The sequence below is a fragment of the Erythrolamprus reginae genome, chromosome 12 (assembly GCF_031021105.1).
Source record: "Erythrolamprus reginae isolate rEryReg1 chromosome 12, rEryReg1.hap1, whole genome shotgun sequence".
Lineage (NCBI taxonomy): Eukaryota > Metazoa > Chordata > Lepidosauria > Squamata > Dipsadidae > Erythrolamprus > Erythrolamprus reginae.
Window position 1 is genome coordinate 34,327,124 of NC_091961.1, and position 14,570 is coordinate 34,341,693.

The 14,570-nt window shown below is 62.7% G+C and overlaps 1 protein-coding gene across 3 annotated transcripts; it reads left to right on the forward strand.

Annotated features, from left to right (window-relative positions):
* The first annotated feature begins 6,322 nt into the window (after positions 1 to 6,322).
* BCL9L (BCL9 like) lies at positions 6,323 to 13,750 on the forward strand. 3 transcript variants are annotated; one of them, XM_070765713.1, is made up of 8 exons: positions 6,344 to 6,449; positions 6,584 to 6,671; positions 6,813 to 6,935; positions 7,438 to 7,615; positions 7,753 to 7,837; positions 7,954 to 10,135; positions 10,934 to 11,152; positions 11,412 to 13,750. In XM_070765713.1, exons 1-8 carry the CDS (start codon positions 6,438 to 6,440, stop codon positions 12,479 to 12,481), a joined length of 3,957 nt encoding a protein of 1,318 aa, XP_070621814.1. In that variant the 5' UTR covers positions 6,344 to 6,437; the 3' UTR covers positions 12,482 to 13,750. The 3 variants fall into 3 exon arrangements, with proteins under 3 accessions (XP_070621812.1, XP_070621813.1, XP_070621814.1); XM_070765711.1 differs by having other exon boundaries at positions 6,323 to 6,671; XM_070765712.1 differs by having other exon boundaries at positions 6,323 to 6,671; positions 10,988 to 11,152.
* The last annotated feature ends 820 nt before the right edge of the window (positions 13,751 to 14,570 follow it).

The window sequence follows — 14,570 nt, forward strand, 5'->3', positions numbered from 1 at the left end:
TAGTTTCATTAAGGATTACACATTGAGTGCAGTTTGTCAGCCATTACAAATCCATTTGGTAGTGATGCTGTTTAACCCACATTTTTCTATCTTACCAAGAAGTAGGTGGCGGTCTACTTTTATCAAATGCCTAAATCCAAGTATATTATGCCCAGAACATTTTGCAATTTTTTAATATTGAAAGAATTTTTTTTTAAAAATATTTTTGACATTTGTTGCAAATCTTCATTCTGAACTTTAGCTTTCCTGGCCTCCCCTTTGCAATTGTTCTTTGTACTTATCCTTTTTATCTTTTAAGATAATTCTTTGTCCAACCATGCTGGTGTCTTCTGGGATTTCTTATTTTCCTTTTTTCAGTGGTTTTGTGCTGGACTGGGCTTTTATTTTTCAGAGTTTCCCAAGCTTCTTGAATCGTTTTCCCTTTAAAAGTTTCACCACAGAATCCTTCCCAAGCTCTACATGTTTTGAAATAGCAATAGCACTTAGGTTTACAGTCCTCAGCATATTGCCCCCAACAGTCTTGGTCATCATTGGCTCTTTTAAAGTCTGACGTGATTATATTGTCTTCATCTTGAACTCTGATAGGACATGGTCACTCTCCCCCAAAGTTCTTGTAGCTTCTACCCCCTCTATCAATTCATCCCCATTAGTAAGAATTACTTGTAGGACCAATAGAGCTGTCTCTCCAGTTCCCTCCGTCCTCTACCGTTTCGGTGACAAAGTTGTCAGCTAGGTTGGTTTGGGACCTGTTCTATCTCCCACTTGATGCCAGGTTGATGACAGGGTAGTTAAAGTCCCCCATTACTACTTTTGTGTGTTTCCTTCGTACGTTTGTTAGCCGATGAGCAAAATTTGTCTGTTTCTTCTGCTTGGTTGGGTGGCCTGTAGTATCACACCCACAGCAGTGATGGCGAGCCTTTCCCTTGTCCCTTGCGGAAAGCGTGCGCCTGCCGGCACCCATGATGCTCCCCTGTGCATGTGACCACCCCCGTTTGGGCCTAGCACGCCTCCTCCCTGCAGCGCCTGGGACCAAAAACAGCCCCCCCCCCCCCGCGGCCCATAGCAGGCCTCCCAACTGCTACAGGTGTTTCATCCGCCTTGTGTGTAGCTTTATTCCTCTTTAGCATTCATCTCCATTGTTTTGTGAGGCACTTCCTGCCTGTCTAGGATTTACCTCTATTTGCTCCTGTGAGGCACTTCCTGTTGGTTGTGTGTCTCTCTGCTGGATGGCTTGTGGAGGGTTTTAACTGCATTTTGATTAAAACTGCATGAAACACCTGCAGCCGCCTGGGACCAGCGCCCCCCCCACGCATGTGTGCACAGCTCCCGTGCATGCGTCTCCCGTGCACGTGCTTGCCCGTCCCGTCCCGAAAACAAGCTGGCTGGCGGGAGGGGCCCAGGCGTGCAGGCGCGATGGAGCTGAGCCGGCCCACAGAAAGGGCCCCGCATGCCAGCTGTGGCCCCCAGGCCGTGGGTCCCCTCTCACAGACGGACAGCGAGGTCATTCTCCCCCCCCCTCCAGGCCGTCTCGGTCGAGAGGCCGTGCCTGTTGCTTGTGGCTGCCTGGGCGCAGAGGGTGGTTCACACCCACCCTTGGACGCTGTGTCCGAGCTTTACCTTACAGGCCCTGGAGGGGCATCGGGGGGGGTGTTTCATGGCTTGCTGCCCAGAGCGGACGTTCCCATGGCTGGGCCTGCCCTGGGCCAGGCAACAGGCTGCAAACGCAGGAGACTCCCCAGAGGCAGCGGGTGGGGGCTCCACCCCAGGATCGGCTTCTCCCTTGGCCCTCCTTCCTTCTCTCAGGGGTCGGACCTGGGCCTGTCTGCTGGCTGGGCTCTGAGGAGCCGGGGGGGGGGGGGAAGCAGGCGGCCAGGAATGGAGGCCTTGAGAAGAGGCCATGCCACGTCCTGACACTCCAGGTGGGGGAGGTCAGAATAGGGCAGGATGTTTCCCTGCCTGTGCCCGCAGGCATTCTGGGTGAGCTGGGCATGGCAGCACATCCAGCCGGCTGAGTCAGGGAGCTGGCTGGCTCCCAGAAATCAGAGTGCGGTTTCTCCCTTTCCCTCCAGCCTAGATTTTTTTTCCGCCTTCACTAAGCGACAGCTCTGTGTATGCACAACAAAGGCCTGCTTGCCTCGGTTCCTCTGGGCTGGACCCAGCATGAGTCAGTTGGATTCCAGTGGGGCAGGAGTGTGCAGGGCAGGCCTGTGCGGGGGTGGGGGCAGTATGGGACCCTCAGGACAAAAGGGCCTCCTGCCCCCAGCCCCCCAGGCCGGCCGGACTAAGAGGGAAGCTAGTTTTCAAAGTTGGAGAGGCTTCTTAAGGCCTGGGTCAAGGGGGCAGTGGCCAGTCTATTGTCTTTCGGCCCATCCCTCTGGGGCAGCGGGTGCCTCCGTGGCTCTGCCGGTGGAGCACAGTTTCAACGCCCCCACCCCAGAAGACAATTGGCTGCCGGAGATCCTCCCTGGGGGGCTGAATCAGAGTTCTGTGACTTGGCAAGTGGAGGGGAGGGGGGCGTCCTCCTCCTTTCCAGCTGCCGCCGTGGGGAGGGTGCGCCTGGAGGGCAGAACTTCGATCAGAAGAGGGCAAGGACAGGAGTGTTGCGCAACCGGCGCGTCGGCTGAGGGGGGGGGGTTGCTGGCAGAGGCCGCCAGACAAAACAAATCTTGGCATCTGCCTGGGGTGAGTCGGATCCTGGCACCAAGGAATTCCAGGCGCCTCTCCGGCCTTGCTTGGAGGGAAAGGCAGGAGGAATCGGGGAGCCTTCCTGCTCCAGTCTCAAAACTTGCAGAATGTTCTGGGTCTGTTCCCACTTCAGACTCCAGCGGAGAATGTGGTCTTTGTACGAGGAGCCAAGGCTCGCGAGCTTTGCCGCAGACGGCTCCTCTTCAGGCTTCGGCCTACTTAGCGCACTGCTGTGGGTTGCAGCCACCTGGAGTGACACTGACCCCGAGGCAGGCAGGGCCTTACCAGGAGCGCTCCAGGTGGGCCTCTCTCCCGTTGGGGACCAGGCACCCCTCGGAAACACGGGGGAGCCGGCCTGGCCTGCCTCGGTGCCCCATACGATCCCTGGGTCAGGCTGGAGGCTGCTGGGTGGAGCCCCGTGGAAGGGCCCTGCGTTAGAGGGTAGAGGAGGTTGTAGGGGGAGGCGGAAGAGGGGAGCCCTGGTGGGATTACAAGTCTGCAGAGCCAGTGCCCAGGGGGGGGAGTGCGTGGAGGGGCAGGAAAGAGTTGTTCCAGAAGTTCTCTGCAGGGGGCTCAGCAATGGCTGCAGGAGGGAGGGTCCTCTTGCTGGTCAGTGGTTTCCGTTTGACCCTGGGGGCTCTGGATGACTCCTGCGCTGGCCGTTTGCAGTAGAAGTCCCCTTGTCCCATCATTTGTGAGCTGCCCTGAGTCTTCGGAGAGGGGCGGCATACAAATCTAACAAATTATTATTATTATTATTATTATTATTATTATTATTATTATTATTATATCATGGAACCCTGCTTCCTGCTCTTGCCCAGCCGGGGGGGGGGGACCTTCGGGCCAGTTGTCCTGTGTCTGCTGTGGCTGGGAGGGGTGGGGGGGCAGGCGAGCCCAGGGTGGGTCTCCTGCTGGATTACAGAGGGCTGCGTCTTCCTAGATCCCCTCAGGTGCCCCCGAGGGCTTTTAGCTGCGCGTCTGCACCTCTGTCTCTGCATAGGTAGGCACGTGTAGGGTTTTTTTCTAAATTTACTCCCTAAAATGTCAGAACAAGCCAGTGGTCAGCCTTTTCCTTGCTGATGACAGTATCAGCATTCCTTCCTCTCACCCTAAAACAAGCCGTGGTTCTCAGCAACCCTCACCCAGCAATGATGACCAGGCCGGCAGCAGAAGATGGCGCCTTCCTTGGGGGGGGATGGGTCCGGTGCCCCCAAGGCCCTGGCAGAGCCCCCCCCCCCAGTGGGGACGCCTGGGCTCCTGGTTGCTCTGCCTCCTTGGCTGTGTCCCGAAGAACTGACTGGGCTCCTTTGGCACAGAATTTGGGGCACTGGGGGGCTGCTCGCCTGGGGGGCCTCAGTCGGCCAAGCAGCGCATTGGAAGGCAAGGCTGGGGGTGCAGGGTCCCCAGGCCGTCGGAGGCAGGAGAGGAAGGCCTGGCGGGGAATCTGGGCAGCAGGGGCTCTTGCGTGCCATCCCTGAAGACTGTGGGCAGGCTCCCTCCTCCTCCTCCTCCTCCTCCTCCTCCTCCTCCACCACCACCACCACCACCACCACCCTGAGATGCTTCCTTTGGTACCTTCTGCTTAGACTTCCCCACCATTGATCTGCGGGGTCCCAGAGGAAGATGGGGGCTGGGGAGGCTGCCCCACCACCCCCTGGGAATGTATTTAACTTTCCCTGTTCTTTGGGGCACCAGGCCTTTGGCTGTCGATGTTTCATCCTTAGCCCTGTCCCCATTTTCCCTGCGGTCCACCCACCCGTGTGGGGTGACCCCATAGGGCTTGTCAGAGAGTGCGTGGGCCTTGAGCCCCCGAGGGATCCGGTCTGAAGCTGGACGGTCGCGCGAGGGAGTGTTGGTGCAGGCTGGGGGCACCAGGGCAGAGGCCGGCAGTGTGGGGAGGGTTGTGGGCCTGGAGGGGGAGCTTTCCTGAGGAGCAGAGCGCCCCACGCATCCTTGGGGGGGGGGGGGCGGGGAAGCCCTGTGGCCTGGGCAGGAGAGGGCCGAAGCCAAGGGACCCCTCCTGCCTTCCCCACCAGCCTGGCCGCGAAGGCTGCCCAGGAGCCGGTTGGGGAAGCCTTTGCCGTTGGCGTCCAGAGGCCCCTTGACCCTGAGGCGGGTCTGCCCCCCTCTCCTGCAGGTGACTTGCGCTGCCCCCCCCACTGGAAATGAATCTCTCCTGGTGTAGAAGGAGGCATATAAATATCCCCCCAGCGATGTGATCTTTCCAGCTTCTATTAATAGGCCCCTAGAGGCCTAGCCGGCCACATGACCAGGAGGGGTCCTTAAAGAGACCGGGCATCACAAAGGAGCCCCCCTCCCCTTTAAGGGCTGGAGCACCTGTTAGCCTGATACAGATGAAGGTCTGGGGGGGGCTGGGGCCACCCTGGGGGGACCTGAAGAGCCCCCTGAAATTGGGGGGCTCCAGGGTCGGGCTGCAGAGGCTCCAGAGCCTTGAGAAGCCATGTGGGGGTGGGGGGGGGGCTTCCCCCTCCCCTGTCCTGAAACTCCCCCCCCCCAGCCATCCCTTTGTCCTCTTTGGAAGGGTCTGTTGCTCACCTTTCCCCCTCAAATACTGCAAGGTGCAGGTGGGCCTCTTCCACACGTTGTCAATTGTGCAATAGAAGTGTTGAACCTCATTGCAAAACTCTGTCGGCTTCTCCGGCTGTGATGTATTTGTATGACAGGATGGTTGGTGTGGAAGGTTAATTCCGGTTCATTCCCAGCGATTCCCAAGGTGGAGTTTGCATGTTGTTTAGCCACTGGACAATAGGGATCCGTTTTCATGGAATTGCTACCCAAAATTCCTTTCCTGCTCAGTCCCAGCCAGGAACAGCTGTAGATGTTTTGTTTTTATTGGGGCATCTTTTGCTGTTCAGTGTCCACTCTAGCAGTTTGGAGAGGGGTTTCTGGACATCTCAGGGCCTTTTTGTTGCCTTAACCAGGCAGAATGATTTGGGGTTGTTAGCGCTCAGCCCAGACTCCATCTATGAAGACATTGGTCCCTGAGGACTTTCCCTGTTGGTCAGCTGGAGGAATTGTGGGCTGCTTCTTCTCTTGTGTGTTTTCTCTTATCCCCACTCATAATGAAGTGACCGCTTGTCCCAGGACAGCTGGAACGCTTTTTTACATCCTTAACAGACTTGCTTCTGTCCAAAACTCTGCTGAACTTTGAAAAATTAACAAGACCGACTTCTGCAGAAGCCCTGCTGATTCTCCAATCTGTCTGAACACGTTTAATCCTGCCCCCCCTCCCCACACACACACAGAGTTCCCCCCCTAATTGGAACAATCTGCATTGCCTGGGCCAGTTCTAAGCATGGCTATCTTTGCCCCCGAACATCTGGAGTGGATCCCTTGCAGGGTTCGGCCTGAGCACCTCTTCCTCCCCCTCCTCCCATGCACTGCTGTGCACCCCTTCCCTTCCCTTGGCCAGAACCGTGTGCCAGGTTGCAAACTCCCACGACGGGCAGCAGGGGAAAGTCTTGGGCCGGAGGTCGAGGGCGTGTGGGGAGTGAGGAGGGCAAGGGTGGCCGGAGGTCTCGCGGGCACAAGGCGGCCGTAATGAGCAGGAAGGGAGGCACCTGCCCCTCTGGTGATGGCTTTTGTCTTCCGCCCCTCTCCCCCCACCCAGGAGGCATTTGGCCTGAGCGGAAGGGCCAGTGGCGGTGGACCCAGAGACAGGGGGCTTCCTCCAGCGTCGCTGCCAGAAACCTCGGCCAGTCCAATGCACCCTGACAGCAAACTGGCCAGCCATGGAAAGACAGGTAACAGCGGTGCCCACTCCCAGCCCCACCCTGTGAGCCCCCCTCCCATCGGCCACCCGGGCGCTAAAGAGGTGGGCGGGGCAGGGAGTCGGGGCAGCAGCCAGGCTCTCGTCTCTGTCTTTGGGGCCTTGAAGGGCAAAGTCCGGCGGGAACGCAGCGTCTCCGTGGATTCGGGAGAGCGGCGGGAAGCGAGTGCCACCCCTCTGGACAAGGAGCTGAAAGGTGAGGGGGCACCGGGATGGCCCCGCTTGCTGCAGGGATGGGGTGGGGGGTATGCTGGCTTCCCACCTTCCCCTACCCCCCAGCCGTGCCCCCCTCAGGATAGGGGAGGCCCTAGCGCGGCCTTGCTTCCTTGCTTGGCAGGGGAGGCCGTCCCGCGGAGCAAGAGGCGCTGCGTGCTGGAGCGGAAGCAGCCCTACAGCGGGGACGAGTGGTGCTCTGGGCCGGAGAGCGAGGATGATGACAAGTCCTTGGGCAGCGGCCACAGTGAGTGTGCTCTCGGGCTCAGGCTGGACACCATGGAAGCAGCAGCAGCGGCAACGTCTCCCAGGGCCCCTCGGGGAGACGCAGCCCTGCCTGGGGAGTCGTGGGCCCCCGGCTTCTCTCCGACCCCCTCAGGGCTGGCCTGCAGCCGGGCTTTCCAAGGAGACCTGCTGCGGGATGAGGAAATGTCCACCCTTGGGGCCAAGGACTTTCCGGGGGGAGGGGGAGCATGACTTGGGAAGGCGGGGGATGGTCAGTTGTCCCAAGCTGGGAGAGGTGACTTGTTCGGCACGCAGGGGGATTTGTAGGGGACGGGGGGATTTCTCTGCCTGCCACCTGCCGGGCCCCTCCAGAGGGGCAGCAAGTTTTGTGGGATGCTAGCCGCCCCCTCCCCCCCCCCGGGCACTCCCCTGCTGCCCCTGCATTAAGCCGGGTCCTCTCAGCTCTCCCCCAGCCCATCTGGGGCCGCAGTGGCTGCTCAGCCTGCCCCCCTTGTCCCTCGCAGATTGCCACGTAGCCGAATCGGCCATGAGCGCAGGCCCAGGATCCAACCCTTTGCCGGCTCTGAGCGAGAGCAACACGCCTGGTCCCCCTCACAGCGCAGCCCCCAGCCTGCGGTCAGACGCCGGAGGAAAGCAGGGCCTGCAGCTGGTCTACGTCTTCACAACACACCTGGCCAACACGTAAGCCCTGGCGCTTCTCTGGGGGTGGGGAGCATCTCCAATCCAGGGGGAGGGTTTCCCGCAGGGGGGCTGCCCTTCCCCGCAGCTGGGTCCCAGGCAACGGGGGGCTGCCCTGAGCGCTCTCTGGGTCTCTGCAGGGCTGCGGACGCTGTCCTCCAGGGCCAGGCAGGCTCCATCCTTGGCTACCATCAGCAGCATGTGCCCCGGGCAAAGCTGGACCAGGTAAGGCCAGAGGCGGGGAAAGGGCAGCTGGTTGTGCTGGGTGGGTGGCCAGAGCACGGGGGGTTGTTGGCCACAGGCTCCCTCTCCCCATGGTCACCCTCTTTTTCCTTCTGCAGCCGGCCTCTCTCCCGAAGATGCCGGGTGCCGCGGAAGTCCTGCCGCTCCACTTGTCTCCCGCCAATAACCCCCAGGGACCGCCGGCCCTGCCCCCAAGCAGCCAGGCCCAGCAGCCCGGAGGGGCCCCCCTGGGGCTCGGCCAAGAAGCCCTCCCCTCCGGCAATGCTCTCCCGCCTGAGGGCCCCCCAGAAGAGGCTTGCCAGGACCTGACGCCCAACTCGGTGGGCAACGGCAGCAACAGCAGCAGCTCCGTGGCCCCCAGCAGCACCCACCCCAGCACGCCCACCACGCTCAGCTCCCTGCAGGCCGGCACCGCAGAGGGCCTGCTGGGGGAGGGGGCCGGCACAGCCCCCCCTACGGCAGGGAACGGGCCCCGCAACCACCTCAACACGGAAGGCCTTTCCAAGGAGCAGCTGGAGCACCGGGAACGCTCTCTGCAGACGCTGCGCGACATTGAGCGCCTGCTTTTGCGTGGCAGTGAGGCCGAGCCCTTCCTGAAGGGGGATGGGGCCATCTTGCCCCCCCAGGCTTCAGCCCCCCTGCCTCCCCTCTCCGGGACGGGCGGGAAGAAGTACGAGGAGCCGCTGCAGTCCATGATTTCCCAGACGCAGAGCCTGGGGGGCCCCGGCCTGGAGCAGGAGGGGCCGCTGCCCGCCGGGGTGGACCTGGGCCAGCCCATGAACATGGTCCTTCAGCGCCTCGGCCAGGACAGCCTCACCCCCGAGCAGGTGGCCTGGCGGAAGCTGCAGGAGGAGTACTACGAGGAGAAGCGCCGCAAGGAGGGGCAGGCCGGCTTGCATGGGGGGCGGCCGCTGCAGGACGTGATGCTGGGGCAGCCCCTGGGAGGCGTCATGCTTCGGGGACCCCCACCGCCCTACCACAGCCGGCCCGGGGAGCAGTGGCTGCTGCGGGGGGGGCCCCTGGACATCCAGGAGCAGCTGCGGCCCGCTTTCCCTGGCCCTCGCGGCTTCCCAGGCGGCCACGTCCAGAGGGGCTTTGCCGCCATGCCCCTGGAGTCCCTCGGCCCAGTCGGCGGTGGGGGCGGGCCCCGGCCCGTGCAGCCCGGCCTTCCGTGGGGCAGCGAAGACCTCCCCCTCAGGGGCCCCGGACACTTTGCGCCCGGAGGCCTCTCCTACCCGCCAGGGCAGGGCGAGGCGGACCGCTTCCTGCCGTCCCGGGCCCGCGAGGACCTGCTGCGTCACCTGGAGAAACAGCCGGGCTCTTTGGCGCTGGAGATGGAGCGCGTTCTGCCCACCCACCGGCACGTGGACCCAGGCCTGTTTGCCGGGGAGGGGCTGGGCCTGGAGTTTGCAGGGGGGCGGGCCCTGATGAGCCCCCCACCCCCGCTGCAGGAGGTGGAGCCCAGCGCCTTGGCCCCGCCCACCAACCTCAATATGAACGTGAACATGAGCATGAACCTGAGTCTGCAGATGACCCAACAGCAGCAGCAGCAGCAGCAACAAATGCTGCTGACCCAGAAGGCCCGGGGCCCAGAGCTGATGCCCCCCGAAGAAATGGGCCGAGGACGTGCCCCGAACGGCACCGGGGCCATGATGGGGGCCCCCCCGAAGATGCTGATGGGCTCCCCTTTCCCAGGCCAGGGGCTGCCGCAGCCGCCGCCACCGAGCTTCTCCGGGCAGGGCCCCTACCCAGCTGGGCCTCAGGAGATGGGCGGCGCGGCCGATATGTTTGGTCCGGAGCAGAGCAGCCTGGCCGGCGCCCCACGGCTCAGCCACGTCCCCATGCCACCCAGCACCAGTGCCTCGGCCACCAACATGCACGCTGCGCCCATCCGTGGCCTGGGCCGGCGCCCCTCGGACCTGGCGCTCAACATGGGGCCGATGAACTCGCCCAGTGTGGGCCGCCTCAAGTCCCCCACCCTCAGCCAAGCACATTCCCCGCTGGGCACCTCCCCCTCGGCCAGCCTCAAGTCGCCCCAGACGCCTTCCGCCCTGGTCAGCCTGCCAGCCGCCGCCAACAGTGGCCCCCTCAAGTCCCCGCAGGTGCTGGGCTCCGTGCTCAACGTCCGCTCCCCAACGAGTTCACCTGGCCACCTCAAGTCGCCCTCCATGGCCGTTTCCTCTCCGGGATGGGCGCCCTCCCCCAAGGCCGGCCTGGCCAGCCCCGGCAAGCCAGCCCTGGGAATGGGCAACTCCGCCCCCTTGGGCCACCTGGAGCAAGGTAAGGGCAGGGGCGGAGCAGGAAGGGGGAATGCCTGGGGGCGGTTCCTTCAGTCTGCGCTCTCTCTCTGAAGGGGGCAGAGGGGTTCCCCACTCCTTTCCTCTTGCCCGGCCCCCTTGCAGGAGGGAGGGTCTGTCTCTGGGGTGAGGCCTGACCTCCCAGACACGCCCAGTCTCTGGGGGTTTGATCAAGAGCTGGCCGGGCCCTGTAGACCCCAGGGACCCCTTCCCCTGCTTCCATAGCAAACTGCTTGCGCTTGAATGAAATGCTCCCCACGTGGTGACTGCAAGGCTCTAGCCCCCCCCGCCCCCCCCAAAGAGGGCCCGTGACGCCAGGGTCTTCCTTCCTCAAGGCTGCTTATTTGAGGGTTCCCTTTATTTTTTTGAGCAGTATATGTAAAATATTCATGTATATATTAAACTCTAGGTTGTTACTAATGTTAGTAATTTAGCCTATACTTTCATAGATATATGAATATTTTATCACTCGGGGGTTTTTTTTTCTGTTTCTTACTTTGATTCCTAATTTCTAGGCAATTGTAAAATCTGTTCCAAATTCCATAGCAGTCCGGTTCCTTTTTTCCTTTAAATTCCATGGTCATTCCATCCATTTCATCACCTTCTAAAATCTTACTAACCTCCTTTCCACCTGGGAGAAGCACAGACAATTCTGGCCGCAGAGAGTAACAGAAGAGTTAAGCATCGTTTATCTTCTTCGATTTCCGAATCCGATGTTCCCAATAAATGCAGTTGGGTGTCAGCTCCGAGGGCGTCTTTGACTTCTCTCTCTCTCTTGCAGGGGCCGTGCCCTCTGGGCCCCTGAACCCCGACCTGCCTTTTCCTTCCTCTCCAGACCCACCCCCGTCCCAGAACCCCTTGACCCTCATGATGTCTCAGATGTCCAAATACGCCATGCCCAGCTCCACACCGCTCTACCACAACGCCATCAAGACCATCGCCACCTCGGACGACGAGCTGCTCCCGGACCGGCCTCTCCTACCGCCTGGGCCCATGTCCGGTAAGGAGGGTGGCTGGGCGGGGGGGCCAGCCGGGGGAGCGAGCACCCAGGAGCCCCTCTTGCCGCCCCAAAACCCACAGCAGCCAAGCTTGGGGAGAGGGCGAGAGGGCAGGCTGTTCCCAGAGCCTGGAGGGAGGGGACCTCGGAGAAGGGGCTCTTTGGGGCAAGGCATGGGGCGGGGGTGGGTGGGCTTCGGGCAGGCCCCCAGGGGCAGTGAGTTCTGCTTCGGGGGCTTACCACCTCCCCTTTTCCCTTACAGGCATGGGTGGAAACCAGCCCAACCCGATGCACGTGAATTCCGTGGGGCCAGGCCCCGTGCCGAGCCCAATGGGCCTGAACCTGGCTGGACAGCAGCTGCTCTCTCAGGAGGTGGCAGCGCCCCCGATGTCTTCGCCCAGCCCCCTGGGCACCGGCCTTCTCCCCATGCACAGCGGCGCCCCTGGGCAGAACCTGATGATGGCCCCCGGCCCACCGGACGCCCTCGGCCAGCCCTGCGGCCCTCCCGGCCAGCTGGTCTTCGGGCCGCGTTTGCAGCAGCCCCCGGCCAATGGGGGTGGCCTTCCAATGGCCCCCGCAGGGTCAGCTGGGCCCGGGTTGCAGCCACCGCTCCCCCCACAGCAGCACCAGCACCACCACTACCCGCCCGGCCTGGGACTCCCCCCGGAGGAGCTGCCCCCCCCGCAGCAGCAGCAGCAGCAGCAGCGCCTGGCCGGGCGGTTGCCGGACCCCTACGCGTCGGTGCTTCCCGGGGTGGCCTCGGTGCTGAGCGACCCGGAGCTGAGCGACGTCATCCGGCCCACCCCGACGGGCATCCCCGAGTTCGACCTCTCCCGCATCATCCCCTCCGAGAAGCCCAGCAGCACGCTGCAGTACTTCCCCAAGGGGGAGGGCCCGGGGGTCAAGGCCCTGGGCCCCCCCAACCTGCACCTGGCCAGCCTGCAGAACATGATGGTGGACCAGGGCCCGGCCCGAGCCGGCCCCCAAGCCATGCCGCGCGGAATGGCCCTGTGCCACCCTGGACAGATGCCCGTGCTGGGCCGGACAGCCCTCCCACCGCAGCAGGGCCTCCCCCAGGGGCTGGTGCTGCCCCAACAGAGCCTCCTGGCGCAGCAGAACTTCCTGCTCATGCAGGCCAAGCAGCGCAGCCTCTCCGTCTCCGGGGAGATGTACGGGCAGCCGGCCGGGCACCTGCTCTCCCCCCAGGGCTCCCTCATGGGCCCCCCGTCCCAGCAGAACCTCCTGGTCTCCGTGCGCCAGCGCAGCCTCTCCCTGGACGGCCAGATGAGCTACGGGCCCGGGGGTGGCGGCGTGGCCAACCTGCCCTTCTGAGCCACGTCGCTTGGCCTTCTCTGCTCGGCTTCTGAAAGAAAGGAGGAGTTTGGGGGGGGGTCGGTGGGTCTGGGGGAACCACCGCTGGCCCAGCCTCCTCTGGGCCGGAGTAGGCGGAGGAACGGGTGGGAGTCCTGCCCAGAGAGCGGGATCTGTGGGCCAGAGCTGCCCACACGGCTGGAGGCGCCAGGCTGGTGCTGGGGGAGACCCCGAGGGGACCCCTGCGCCCCACCCCCACTTCCAGGACGTTGGCCCCAGGAAAGGATTGGCCCTTCCCCCCCCGTGGCGGGTGGGACGTGGCCAGCGCAGGGAGCGTGGGGGGAGGGGGTTGGCTTCTTTTCCCATGGGGAGGGGGCAGCTCTTCCCTTCCCCTCCATGCCCCCTCCCACTTTCTGCCCAGCCCCAGTTCCCGGTCCTGGAATAGCCCCCGAGGAGGGGGGAAGAGAGGCGGCCTGGGCATCCGAGGTCAAGACCATGGCTGTCATGGGGGGGGGGGGGCAGCCCTTGCCCACAATGAGCGAAGAGGCCGACGGAGACCAGAGGGGCAGCCCCGGAGCCCCCTTGGGAAAGGTTCTCCTGCCCCCCCTCGTGTGTGCGTGTGTTGTGTGTGTGAAGGGGGGGGCGTGTAGGGTAGGGTGAGACTCCCACCCGGCCCTCTGTCTAGAAGGCGGCAGCACAAGGGGCCGGTCCGCGAGGCCCTGTGGGGGTCTGGCAGGCCCCTCCCGGCAGTTGCATTGGGCACTGCCACATTGGGGGCCCTCTGTCCTGTTGGCCTCCCTTCCGCCTGAGCCCTCCCCCGCCCACCCCAGCGGTGGCAGTGAAGCTCTGAAGGGGCCGAGGCCACAGACAGACTGCTTCGGCCACTGGACAGCAGGATGAAGCCCAGGAGGGCAGGCTGGTTTGGCAGGGTCTGAGGCCTGGCCACAACAGCACACACACACACACGCCAAGGCCGCCGAAGGTGCTTCCAGTGACAACCCCCCCCCCCCGGTCATGTTCCTGCCCGCTCAGAGCATTCATGGGCTCTGACCCCCCAGCTCTGCCTTGTGCTGTGAATGTGGTCCAGTCTCGTGTCTCCCGCCTCCCTCCCTGCCCCCTCCCCAGCTTGAGTCACCCCTGCTGACCGCCCCCCTCGCTCTCTTCCTCTGCCGTCAGTCAGGAGGAGGCTGGAGGGGGGGCATCAGGGTGGCCCTGCGGAGGCTCCGTGCCATCTCCTGCCAGCCATGCATTTTGTACCAGTCTATAAATAAAAATATATAAATATAAATATATAAATACAGTATGTGAAGACATCTTACCGGTTTTTATTTTGAAATGATTTCTAGGCTTGTTTTGGGGTATCTGTGCTGCCTGTAACGTATTGATTGACCTGTTTTATAGGTGCCTTTTTATTAAAAAAAGAAAAAAAGATGGAGATTCCTGCCAGGAGCCTTGTGTGGCGTCTTTCTCTCTCTCTCGGTGCAGGGATGGGCACTGGCCCCCACCCCTGAGATTGGAGCTGGGGGGGCGGGGTCTTCCCGCAGGGGGCCCCATCCTCTCTCTCCAGCCCTTCTGTGCATTGAGAGGCTCCCCTGAGTGCTGTGTGTCAAGGACTGTTTCTAGGTTAACGTTTTCGGCTTGCGCTGGGCTCTTCCCTTGAAGGGGCTTCAGGGGGCCCTACACCGGAAGCCCCTGGGCCCCCCTCCCGTGTTGGGGGTTGGGGGAAGGGCCGCCCCACTGCAGGCCGAGCTGCTTCCTCTGCTGGTGCTTCCGCTTGCCAGGAGGGAGAGGCCTCCTCTGGGGTGAGGAGCCCGTGCAGCCCCCGTGCTGGGGGCTTCTTGGGAGGGAAGGCTCCCCCCTCCCGCCCCCGTGACACAAGGCAGGGTTGCAGAGGGGACACGGCACCCCTCGCTCCTGGGGGGCATGGAGGGAGTCCCACGTGGGGGTGGAGGGGGGCAGGCAGGGAGAAGGAACCGGGAGGGGGGGGCTTCTTCCGGCTCTGCAAGATGGGCCCGAGACAGACACGCCCGTGGTTGGTAGAGGCCAGGATGTGGGCCCAATGGGGGGCGGGGGGGGGGGGCGGGACGATGACAACGACCGGGCTGCCATC

What these genes read in the sequence shown, in the direction of transcription:
- BCL9L (XM_070765711.1), top strand. Translation starts at nt 6,410, where the DNA reads ATGCACCCTGACAGCAAACTGGCCAGCCATGGAAAGACAGGTAACAGC. An exon ending in GTCCTTGGGCAGCGGCCACA is followed by an intron (nt 6,936 to 7,437) that starts GTGAGTGTGCTC and finishes TGTCCCTCGCAG; the next exon opens with ATTGCCACGTAGCCGAATCG. An exon ending in ACCGCCTGGGCCCATGTCCG is followed by an intron (nt 11,153 to 11,411) that starts GTAAGGAGGGTG and finishes TTTCCCTTACAG; the next exon opens with GCATGGGTGGAAACCAGCCC.